Consider the following 12,167-nt stretch of genomic DNA (forward strand, 5'->3'; position numbering starts at 1 on the left):
AAAGAGAGAGAAAGAAAAAGAGAGTGAGGATGAGAGAGAGGGAGATAGGAAAAGGAGGGGGAAGTATAGGGATCCCCTGCTACCACAAAGCCTACAGCAGGATTAGGGTTCAGCTGAATGGAGGCTTGGTACTGTCAGAGGAGATACAACTCTACATGGCTCTGACAGGGGAAGAGAGATGGAGAGAGAGGAAGGAAGTAATGTAGAAAGGGAGGGAGGAGGGAGGAATGGAGAGAAAGGTGGCTTCATCTGACTTAAGGGTATACTTGATACTCGTGATCAATAGTGAGAAACTGAATTTCCTAGTGCTGTAGGGACTAGCTTCTCTCTTTAATGGAACACACACATATACACAGTAGGTTTGTGTGTTCCTATCAATCTGAAGAATTGTGTCCTGTTTGATGGAACACACTGTAGTCTCTGATGTCTTGTTATGCAGGAAGTAAGATAAGACTAACCTTTTTTACCCTGAAGAGCTGCTGATGTCAACCTACCTGAAGGAAGGCAGGGTAGCTCTGAACCTTCAAAATGTTCAGGTAGGCTCAGGTTCAATATTCTGCAAAACTCAAATAACATTCTCCTTCACTAAAATAAATGTTGCACTATGATGCCCTTGTGTTGCAAAAGGTTAACACAGGCAGCAAAAGTTGGACGCAACTACAACACAGTGGATATAGTTTATGCACACCGACCCACAACTGATCACGCTTGTTTTTAATTACATTGATGTGGTCCTTCAAAACCGATTCTGAAAGACTCAATAAGCCTTCTTACCATTTCCCTTGCCAACGCAACAGGGATGAAGCAAGTGTACAGAGTATCCTTTGAGCGCAACTCAGAAAAGGTCAAAGATCTACGATATCCATGTGTGCAAGTAAGTGTTCACTGTACTCCACTATCGTAGTGTACATACTGTAAATCAGCAGTGCATACAAATACACCACTGCAGAAGTCTATCATTCTGCTTCACTTACTAAACTACTTCTATTTATATACAGTGAGAATATTTGAATTGGATTCCATGAATACATTTATGCAGATGAAGCAGGGTTCACCGTTACATGTTCACAACGATGCCTGTGATGGATGTAGTCCGCAGGCCGGACCCAGCACAAAGACTTAATGCTGAGGCAGAATTAATCTTTATTTTACTTTCCTTTAGACCATTTTTGAGAGTCTTCCTGTAACCCTACTACTTACTAACCCTTGTTTTGTTTTTTGTTCTTTGGGCTTACAGTAGTGTATGCAAGTGCAACATACAGACATTCAATACCATATATCTTGCAGTGCCTTCAGTGTATAATATCTTCACTGTATGTGTTGATTATAATTTGTATTTAATTTTTAAATACTATAATACATGTCTGTAAGTTAGTTCTCAATTTGGGATGTTGTGTCAAATGAATATATTCTGAGTATACAGAGTATACTCTGTTTACATTTTGAGCTGTGTTTATGATCTGACAGCTTTGTTACATATTTATGAGCATATTTATTTATTTTGTGTTTGAAGTTTTGAGAAAATGGGTGGTTTCGAGAAACGTGTCTCAGCAATTGTATATTGCTGCTGCTATGTCACCTACAGGACGGCAGGAGAACTGCACGATGAATGGGTGGAGGGGGAGGGTGGGGGTGCTTGGGGGGAGGTGTGTGGAGAGTTTAAAAACCCCAGCTGGGCACGAGCGCCTGGCAGTTTAGAGAGCTTGTGGATCCGACGGGGACAAAGTTAACACAGGATTTGCTTTTGCACCACGAAAAGAAGCAGAAAAATACGGAAGGATGGCAACTCATCTCCACCTGGCCGAGCTCACCGCCGAGCAGTTCCTCGATATCTGGAAACATTTTGACGCTGACGGTCAGTGCTGGAGGGTCAGAACAGGTGCAGGGCACGGGCAGGAGCAGAAACATGGCATTAGGCTCATTAGCGGTAGACTGGGTACTGGTGTAATACGGGCAAGAAAGCAATATTGCAAAGTCTGAGAAGGTATATTTGTTCAGTATATTGTGGGCAAGTTTTATAACTGCATCCTTAGATTAAAGCTTGATGTTGGGTACTAGAAAGAGTGACCATGTGGAAGTATTTAAATGTCGTTTTACATCTGAACTTTCCTAAACAAGAGGCTATTTGCTTTTTTCAGTTACTGTGGTGTTACTATAGTAAAGTCAACAATTCTTTCAAAACCCAAACTCTAAAGACGTGAATACAAGCGTTTTTACATGTAGACTACGATTGTTTGACGGTCATATGAGTTAACAAACTATTTATCTTATCCATTTGGGTTCCGCCGCTCTTTACCGGTGAAACGCAAGAGTCCTAGCATGGGACGCACTTAAGAAGTGCCCCTGTCAGAACTGGGGGCGCACAGAGACGGATCTCTACATGACTTGCGTTGTTTTATTTTTCTCTGCATAAAGCATTAAAATACACAGGGAGGATTGTGAACTGTGAACTGTAACATGCTATTTAGCAATATCATCCATTATTGAACATTTAACTGTGCGTGTATCAGCGCGTGCATGTGTGTGGCTTTAATACAGCGTGTAATGTATATGTGCCTGTCATATGTCGACTCCGTACGGCAACCGAATCTGCGTGTTTCCTGAATGAATCGAGTGTCAACACCGGGCTCTCTGTACGCGCGAGCTTGTGCTGTCCGGTTGAGGAGTTGGGTGAAACTAGGGGAGCGGGCTTGAAGGGGGGCGGTAGGCGGTTTGTGGGGGGTGGGGTGTGAGGGTGGGGGGTGGGGTTTACGCCCTCCCTGCACCAGAATACGGCTGAGGAACCTGCCACCGGCGCCGCGCGCCTCATTGTGCGCCAGAGCACATCTGCGTCTTCCGTCCCCGCTGGTGCCGCCTACTGCATGCGCACTACCCCCAGGATAACAGAGCGAGTCTTGTCTAACACATTTGCATTTACTACTCATAAAACATATGAAGTGACAGTTTTTGACCATCATTCATTTATCAATAATAATATCACCCTTCTTCCAAGTGAGTTTTTGAACCAATTCAACAGTGATTTAGCTTACACATGACACCATTATCAGAGGCCCGAACTTGCGTACATGGTGAGCAGCGTCCGTGACACATTGTGGTTTAACAATGTTCCGCTCCAATGGCGATGTAGCACTCTAAAGCGTCTCAGTGGGCACATCAACGGTCACACCTGAACTGGCGCGAGGATTTTCCGAGTTGTCATCGCGCTCTATTACCCATACCGGGATTTTCGTTTAAATTCCCCGGTGGACCCGGGCCCCCAAAACCAAATGCAAGTACCGATGAGAGATTCAATGTCCCTCCAATTAGTAGTAAAATAATTGGTACCTTCTCTGCCAAAAAGCACCTCATTTCATGGATCTGTATGGGAAGTATCATACACACACACACACACACACAAATTATCTTTGGTCATCCGTGCAAAAAGGATAACAAAGTTTACGTGTGCGTGTAGGGAAAATGGGTCACCTTCACCCCTCATTCTATGAATACGTGAATGCATTTAAAGCTTTTGAGGGACGTTGCGTGAGGCCAGTGAGGGACTAACCACCATCTGTGCTCACTGGTATAGCGATGTCATCAATGGAGGCTACAGCCTGACATGGTGACAGGATTTGAGGAAGGCGGTGTATCTGAGAACTGGAGCCTATGTAGCCACAGTAATCCCTCGTCAATCTGTGGTTTATAATCTCATAAATGTTGAAAAATCGGACAACAGCTTGCAAAGTGTGTTTGCATTTCAAGAATCCATGATTGGTTTTAGGTCAATGATGATTGTACTGCCATGTGCATTGAATGTGCGATTGTGGGAAAAGCGATAGGATAAGAATACCTTTTCATAGGGAGATATGGATTCTAATGTCTACAGCTGGTTCACATAAATCACCTTAAAATCATTATCTTTAGAAAAAGGTAGCTCACACACCACACACACACCTCAATCTGGGCTGCTTAGTTTCCATACTAAAAGCTTTGCAGTGATTTGCTTATATCTCAAACAAGCAAAGCCCAGATGGTGATTTACCTATCAAATACACCAGGAAAATGAAGCAGGAGAGGGAGGGGAGAGTTAGTAGAGCTGGAAAAAAACAAGGGAAGGGAGGGTGTGGTAGGAGGAGGGGTGAGGACAATCAGATCAGGAATGGGAAAGACATATGTGCTGTCCAACAAAAAGAAGGAGAGGAGGGAGCAGGGGTGAGGAGGAGAGGAGAGATGAAGTGGCTAGGAGAATAGGAGAAGAGTGGAGGAGGAGGCTGAGAGGACAGGGCCGAGAGGAAAGCGGGTGGCTAGGTGGAAAGGAGAGAAAAAGGCAAGGAGGAGGAGTGAAGAGGGAGACAGGAAGAGGCTTGGAGGAGAAGAGATGAGGGTTGGATTTTCATGGGCATAAAACACTCCTCAGCCTCAGTCAACATGTTCATACTACTGTAAAAACAAGCTAACAAATTCATACAGTAGCAAATCGGACCTATGATGGTGACGATGGTGAGCAGCCCTTCTTCACGGTCCGGAGTGTTGACCAAACCAAGATGTGTTTCATGTGCCATTGGGTTGTGGCTTGGGGTATGACATAATCCCTGGTCATGTGACTGCCAGGCTGTGTGAACTGAGATGAAGAGAATCTGTAATGCTGCAATCAGCATCAAGCAGACCCCTTGAGGGGATCCAGTCAGCTCTATTAATGGGGATCCTCACCAGGGGACTCCCACACTTCCCAGCTGATGAAGTATAACCATGTCCTGTACAGCACGCGTGCTTGTGGTTTTGCATCCATGACATGCTGTCGCTGTTTTAGCCAGATAGATATATCAGGCTAAAACATAGATATCAATCGTAGATCTCAATACAGACAGACAATTCAATGAGACAATTCAGAGATACGATACAGGAAGACGATATAGACACAATTCAACACAGACATGACTGAATGAGTGTGTTGATGATTATACCATACAGGATGTTTTGAATGGCCTGGTTTGAACAGGATTATGTCTGTGTGTTACATCTTCCTGCACTGACCTCTGATGTTCTGACTTCCCACAGGAAATGGCTACATCGAGGGTAAGGAATTGGAGAACTTCTTCCAGGAGCTGGAGGTTGCTAGGAGAGGAGCCGACGTGGTGAGTGTTTGACCTGTGAGGAGAGCAGCAGGCGTGGCGACCTGTTTCAGTTACCGAATGTGCATGTGTACATGTCTGTGTGTGCGTGTCTATGTTGTGTGACAGGATCCGAAAAATGCTGCATTCAGAGAAAAGATGAAGGACTTCATGTCTAAATTTGACAAGAATGCAGATGGGAGAATCGAGATGTCAGAAGTAAGTCAGAAATCAGATGTTTATTATAAACTTTATGCTATAATAGCCGCTGGTATCATTTTTAAAATGATTTAGTTGTTGATGTGTACAAATGACTCCATCCCTCATCCCTCGCCCTCCTCTCCAGCTTGCTCAGATACTTCCCACAGAAGAGAACTTCCTGCTTTGTTTCCGGCAGTATGTTGGATCCAGCACAGAGTTCATGGCGGTAAGTGTGTGTGTGCGTGTGTGAATACGTGTGTGTTGTGTGTGTAGTGTCTATGTCTGGAGAACGCTCTCATAAAAAGAAAATACTAGAGAGAAAGGAGGGGCGAAGTGCAGTGTGTAGGGTTCCCCAGCGTTGGGGGGCACTAAGCTATTCTCAGATTGACATATATTATGAATGGGTTGCAACCTCACTGCAGTGGAGTGGGGGTGGGAGGGTTAAAGCATTTATCTTTGATAAGGCTCTGGAGATGGGACAGCTGCTGGATTAAAACACAGATTACACACTTTTTATTTAACTCGATAATCAATTTTTTCTCTATCCCTTTCTGAGGGGGGGTTCTTAGAAGGCACCACAGCACACAGTCACTTAGAGTCACAGCTGCAGTGTGTTGTAATCTTTCTCTGGCTCCTCCACAGGCATGGAGGAGGTATGACACGGACCGTAGTGGATACATAGAGGCCAACGAGCTGAAGGTAAACAACACAACAACATCACCCTGTGTTGATACAATTTAAATATACATTGTATGCACTAAGATGTTACCGCAACTTCATGGGCATAATCACAAACCACCGAACTTCAGGATAAAGAGAGTAAGAGGTTATGTGACAGGATGTGTTTTCCTTAGGGCTTCCTGTCAGACCTGCTGAAAAAGGCCAACAGACATTACGATGACAAGAAGCTTGATGAATACACACAGACCATTGTGAGTAGCCTACCTCCTGCAGACAGAGAGGCAGATGGACAGACAGACAACCTTGACCATCTTGTTTCTCTCTGTGCAGCTGAGGATGTTTGATCTAAATGGAGATGGTAAGCTGGGCCTCTCTGAGATGGCCAGGTGAGTGTATATGTCTAAGACAGCTCGCTTGGTGTGTTTGTGTGTGTGTGTGTGTGTGTTTCTCAGTCTGAAGACACATTACTTTGTTTGTTTCAGACTGCTGCCTGTCCAGGAAAACTTCTTGCTCAAATTCCAGGTGAGACAGGAGAAGGGAAGACAGCACACATGCACACGCACGCACACACACACACTCTCTCTCACACACACACACACACACACACACACACACACACACACACACACACACACAGGTACATGCACACACTCTCTCTCATAAACACACACACTCACACAAATAACTGCTTCACCAATTACTCCCACAAGTTATGAGGTCGTTAAGAAGAGCAGGGTTAGGGCGTGTTAGGTATTTCCTGTATTCCTGTACAGTAGTAGTTATGAGGTTATTAAAGTTATCCCTGCACAGTAGAGGTTATGAGGTTGTTAGAGTTATCCCTGTACAGTAGAGGTTATGGGGTCATTGAGCAGATCCATACCTATGGTTTTATAAGAAGATTAGATTCTCAAACTGGCATATGGAGAAATACAAGCTTCTTTAGGGTTGGATTGCAGCTGCATGCTCTCTGCACTCTGCTATGTGTGTTTGTGTTTATGTTGGGGGGTGGAGGTCTGTTGTGAAAAACAAAAGATGTCCAGATACCCAATCCTCTCTGACATGGGATTAGGGCATCTAGTGAGGATTAGATCAACCTCAATCCCAGTTATCATAATCTACACATAGATTAACATTGGTTCTGGAGAGGGAGGGTCTTCCTGATAGACTGTAGAAATCCTTATCATCTGTGATTTTTGACACTTTGTTCTTCTGTTTCTCTCCCTCCTTTCTTCCTCTCTACTCACTCTTCTCTCTCCCTCTCCCTCACTTGTCTTCATTCTTTCTTCTCTCCCTCTCTTCTTTTGCACTCAGGGTATCAAGCTCACAGCCGAGCAGTTTAATACCATCTTTACCTTCTATGACAAGGCGAGTCCGGGGCTGTATGATTGAGCCTGAGAGAGGTGGGGGGCGGTGGGGGGAGTGAGAGGGTGGGGGAGGGGTGTGTTTGCTTGTGTGGGTGAGCGAGATGGTTAGTTTTCATAACAATGTTATGCAAACGCTCACCTGCTCCGAGAGATTCTGCAGGTACACACCTGTGAGTGTTGTTGCTATGGCTACGGCCCGAGGCAATATCTTACCTGCTATTCTTTTCTTAGGATGGGAACGGCTACATCGATGAACAGGAGCTGGACGCTCTGCTGAAAGACCTGCACGACAAGAAGAAGATGGTGAGCAGCCTCCCTAGAAGTTCCAGTGATCATGGATTGGAACCCAGCTCCGCAGTATTGTAACATGTACTAGTACTATATAGTAAAATGTGTTTTTAGAATTTCACCATGAACTTTTGTGTTCCCTATCAAAGAGCACCTTCATCACACTTGTTTTGAACTTCCGAGCTCTCTAGACCTTGTCTTTCTTTCACTTATCACTGTTAGACTCACTACGGTGGCAATATCACTGAGTGTGTGTGTGTATGTTTGTATGTGTGTGTGTATGTGTGTGTATGTACGTGTGTATATACTGTGTGTTTGTGTAGGAGCTGGACTCCACTGGTCTGGTGGGGTACAAGAAGAGCATCATGGCCCTTTCAGACGGGGGAAAGCTCTACCGCACTGAGCTGGAGATCGTCCTCTGCCGCGAGCCCCTCGTGTGACCTCTAAACTCTGACATCCGGGCATGCCCCCGCTTCTACCATGATGACCCCCGACCCTGTCCCCAGGTGCATGTACACCCCCACCCCTGCAGTGTGGGGCTCCCTGGTCATGTTGTTATTATCTGCAGCTTGTTTTGTAACCCTCCATGTGGCTCCTGTCTGAGGTTGCCATGGCTAATGGAAATAGGAGAAAGAATAGGGTTGTTTATCTGAATGTGAATGCTGACACATGCCTGTATCCCCATTAATTCTATTCTCTTTGTTTTCCAAATCATTTTGTCACACTCTGCCTTCTCCCTCTCCTCTCTCTACCTCTCTTCTCCCTCTCTCTTTATCTCTTTGATTATCCTTCTCCTCACTCCCTTACTCTCTCTGGATCTTGCTATTCCCTCTTGCTCCTTGTATTCATTGTTATCTTGTTAACGATTGGTTTAGGCTTGTGCTGTTCTTCAAAAAATATTATAAAGGGAATAAATAAACATTGCTCAGAATCAACTCTGCCTATCTTCATCTCTCTCTCTATCCCCCTTCTCTCAGGGCACTAGTTCTGAAGTTAAAAGCCCAAACCTCAATCTCAGAATGTGTCTTCAGTGTTTCTATGATGGCCAGCTGTTAAGTTTAAGACAGCAAGAATAAAGCTATTTCAAAAGTGGTTTCTGAGAAGACATCAGAGATGTTCCAAGCATGTGTATTATCTCTAATGACTCCTGTTTGCTAGCTCCACCTAGTAATGGGTTAATAGAGTGTTGGGGTTAGTTAAGTGGTAGGAAAAGGTTAGGGTTAGTAGAGGATTGGGGTTAGAAGTTGGTTAGTAGAGGGATGGGCTTAAAACAGGGTTTGGGTTAGTTACATTGTGCTTTTTAGTGCAACTGAATAATTTTGTGTATAACAGTAAGCTCTTCGGGTTTCCATGGCCACCCCCATCATTCAGTTGGATGGAACAGTCTGACTTCCATCAATTAATAATCAGAGTTTTCATCTTTAATTAAAGTCACTAGTGTCAGATGGCTGAGCGGTTAGGGAGTCGGGCTATTAATCAGAAGGTTGTTGGTTCGATTCCCGGCTGTGCCAAAATGACGTTGTGTCCTTGGGCAAGGCACTTTACCCTATTTGCCTCGGGAAGAATGTCCCTGTACTTACTGTAAGTCGCTCTGGATAAGAGCGTCTGCTAAATGACTAAATGTAATGTAAATGTAGTTTTTTAAAGCACAACCCCCCCCCCCCCCACACACACACACACACACAGCTTTGAGCCTGAAGCTGCTAACTGCTGACAACTGCACAGAACCAAGAGGAAAATAGTTAAGTCCGCTCTGATTACCCCCCCCCCTACACACACAGCCGCACACACACTCACACAGTAGCACACACACAAGGGACCCTATACGCCAGTGTTGAGGCAGTAGAGACTCACAGTGTTGAAGCAGGACAGACTCACAATGTTGAGGCAGGACAGACTCTCAGTGTTGAGGCAGTAGAGGCTCACAGTGTTGAGGAAGTGGAGGCTCACAGTGTTGAGGCAGTACAGGCTCACGGTGTTGAGGCAGGACAGACTCAAAGTGTTGAGGCAGGACAGACTCACAGTGTTGAGGCAGGACAGACTCACGGTGTTGAGGCAGGACAGACTCACGGTGTTGAGGCAGGACAGACTCACAGTGTTGAGGCAGAACAAACTCAAAGTGTTGAGGCAGGACAGACTCAAAGTGTTGAGGCAGGACAGACTCACAGTGTTGAGGCAGTAGAGACTCAATAATGAGGCAGGAGAGATTCAGAGTTGAAGCAGAAGTACGGTTCTCTCAAGGACCAGTTTAGGTACAGACCAAACACTTTCTAACATGGAGTTGTAGGTTTCACTCCCACAGCATATCCATAAATAAACTCAATCAAGACAAACGCACACACTACATCTCCCTTCTCTGCCATCACTGCGTCTCTGTGGTGTCTGGATAAGAATGCCTGTTTAGGCTTTTCAGGAATGTTATCGGCGTGTTGTGGACATGGCACAAGCAGCTGCTGTAAATCCTGCAGGGTTTAGGACCAGCTTCCTCTCCTGCTCAGCACTCTCCCTGCAAGCTCCTAATCCCACTCTGCCAAATGCTGGAACAGGCAGAAACACTCCTCCGACTTTACCTCGATTGTTTCTGTCTCTAATCCATTTATTCTGCGGAGTAATGTATCTCTGTAATTCCATAAAATGAGAAAGACAGAGTTTTATGTAGATGACAAAGACAGTCTGATAAAGAGGACATAGACAGACATATAGTCTGATAAATGCATCCACATACACTTGTCCTCAACACACAATAAAAAAGTGCAGTGAATTTTGCCATCATTTCTATTCAATTGGTGCTTGGCTTATGTTATTAGAGTGGAAAAAAATATTTACAATCCCATGCATCCTTTATGTATGGTTTACAGAAGACAGAGATTATAACGTGTTAAATGCCAATTATCTTTCAGAGGCAGTTGTACAAGCTGGGAGACCTGTCATGTCCACAGCGGCCTGTTTCAGTTTAATTACTCTGTGGTTAGGGACCACTGGGACAGAATCTTAGCCCCTTCAGGAGTTAATGGTGCAAGAGGGAGATGTATGTAAAGAGAGAGAAAACACAGAGAAAGAGAGAGAGAGAGATAGAGAGAGATGGAAAGAGCATCTCCAGGGAGGTTCCAACCACACTTATAGGATGATGGTTACCCTACGTTTACCCATCACATATAATAATTGAATGCTTTAAGGCGTGCTCCATATGAAGTCTATTTTGTACATTGCCTTGTTATATTTCTCTCAGTCTTTCTTTCTCTCTCTCTCTCTCGCTCTCTCTCTCGCTCTCTCTCTCTCGCTCTCTCTCTCACACACACACACACACATGCATATAGTACCAAAGGTTATATAGAAGCCTGTTTGACATGGTGCTCAAGGAAACCCTAAATCAGTGGAGGCTTTTATGTGTCAGTCAGCATTACAGTCAGTACCATCTCCCTCTGTTCCTTTCTCTGCCCCTCTATCTTTATCCCCTTCCCCTTCTCCACCTCACTCTCTCTGCCACAATCCCTCTCCCCCCCCCCCCTCTCCACCTCACTCTCTCTGCCACTATCCCTCTTTACTCCCCCCTCCCTCTCTCCACCTCACTCTCTCTGCCACTATCTCTTTTTACTCCCCCCCTACACCTCACTCTCTCTGCCACTATCTCTCTTTACCCCCCCCCCCCCACACCTCACTTTCTCTGTCACTCTCTTGGTATTCATCAATTCTGGTCACCCAGAGACTGTAGATGACATGGTCCTGCTGATATTCTACTAAGAGCCCACAGTAAGGAGCTGATTGAACCAATTCTACATTAATTTTGGGTGCATCTTGCTTGATAGCCACCGTAAATACTGTAAAACTAATAAAAACAAACAATTCCCTACTCGGACACACACACGTACATACACACACACACACACCCACCCACATACAATCGCACAAACAAGTTCATGCATCCATGAGAATGAAAATGAAAATATGGACTTTCTTTCTGGAAAAGAAAATAACTCCCCCCCCCCACACACACACACCCCACACACAAACACCAACACACACACATACACACACACACAGATAGACACACACATTCTGTTCCTGTGCCAGTAGAGACTGTTGTCATGTGCCAGCTGGAAGCTGTTTCATGGACTTCCAAGTTCTGTCTGCAGAGGTTCCTTCATGGCTCCCTGGGGAACCAGATGAAAGCAGAATCAAAACTCGTTGCAGAGGTGGGGAGAAACTGCATCTTTGTGCTCAAAAGAATGCAGACAAAAAACGTTACCAACAAAACGCATACATTTACTGGAAATGAAGTGATCAGTGGTTGGTACAGGCCAATCGACGAGGGCCTTTCAGGAACTGCATGGTTTCTATTTACCTATCTCCTCTCCAAGATGTGGTAATCAAGGCTGATAGCCTACCTCCTCCATCCATGGGTTATCTCGCCCACCTTCCCCACTTGCCAGTCTAATCCAACCCCAAAACGACCCATTCTGAACAATAATATGTAGATACGTTCACTCACCTGTTCAGGACTTTGGCGGGCTCTCTCTTGTGTACTTGGCGATGCACGGCTGAC

The 12,167-nt window shown here is 45.0% G+C and overlaps 1 protein-coding gene across 1 annotated transcript; it reads left to right on the forward strand.

Moving 5' to 3' along the window:
• The first annotated feature begins 1,691 nt into the window (after positions 1 to 1,691).
• Positions 1,692 to 8,555, forward strand: LOC134027860 (calretinin-like). The gene is made up of 11 exons (XM_062471084.1): positions 1,692 to 1,855; positions 5,038 to 5,114; positions 5,220 to 5,309; positions 5,437 to 5,517; positions 5,934 to 5,990; positions 6,146 to 6,223; positions 6,303 to 6,358; positions 6,455 to 6,494; positions 7,284 to 7,337; positions 7,568 to 7,639; positions 7,948 to 8,555. Exons 1-11 carry the CDS (start codon positions 1,780 to 1,782, stop codon positions 8,062 to 8,064), a joined length of 798 nt encoding a protein of 265 aa, XP_062327068.1. The 5' UTR covers positions 1,692 to 1,779; the 3' UTR covers positions 8,065 to 8,555.
• Positions 8,556 to 12,167: the final 3,612 nt, after the last annotated feature.

Source organism: Osmerus eperlanus, chromosome 10 (assembly GCF_963692335.1).
Source record: "Osmerus eperlanus chromosome 10, fOsmEpe2.1, whole genome shotgun sequence".
Lineage (NCBI taxonomy): Eukaryota > Metazoa > Chordata > Actinopteri > Osmeriformes > Osmeridae > Osmerus > Osmerus eperlanus.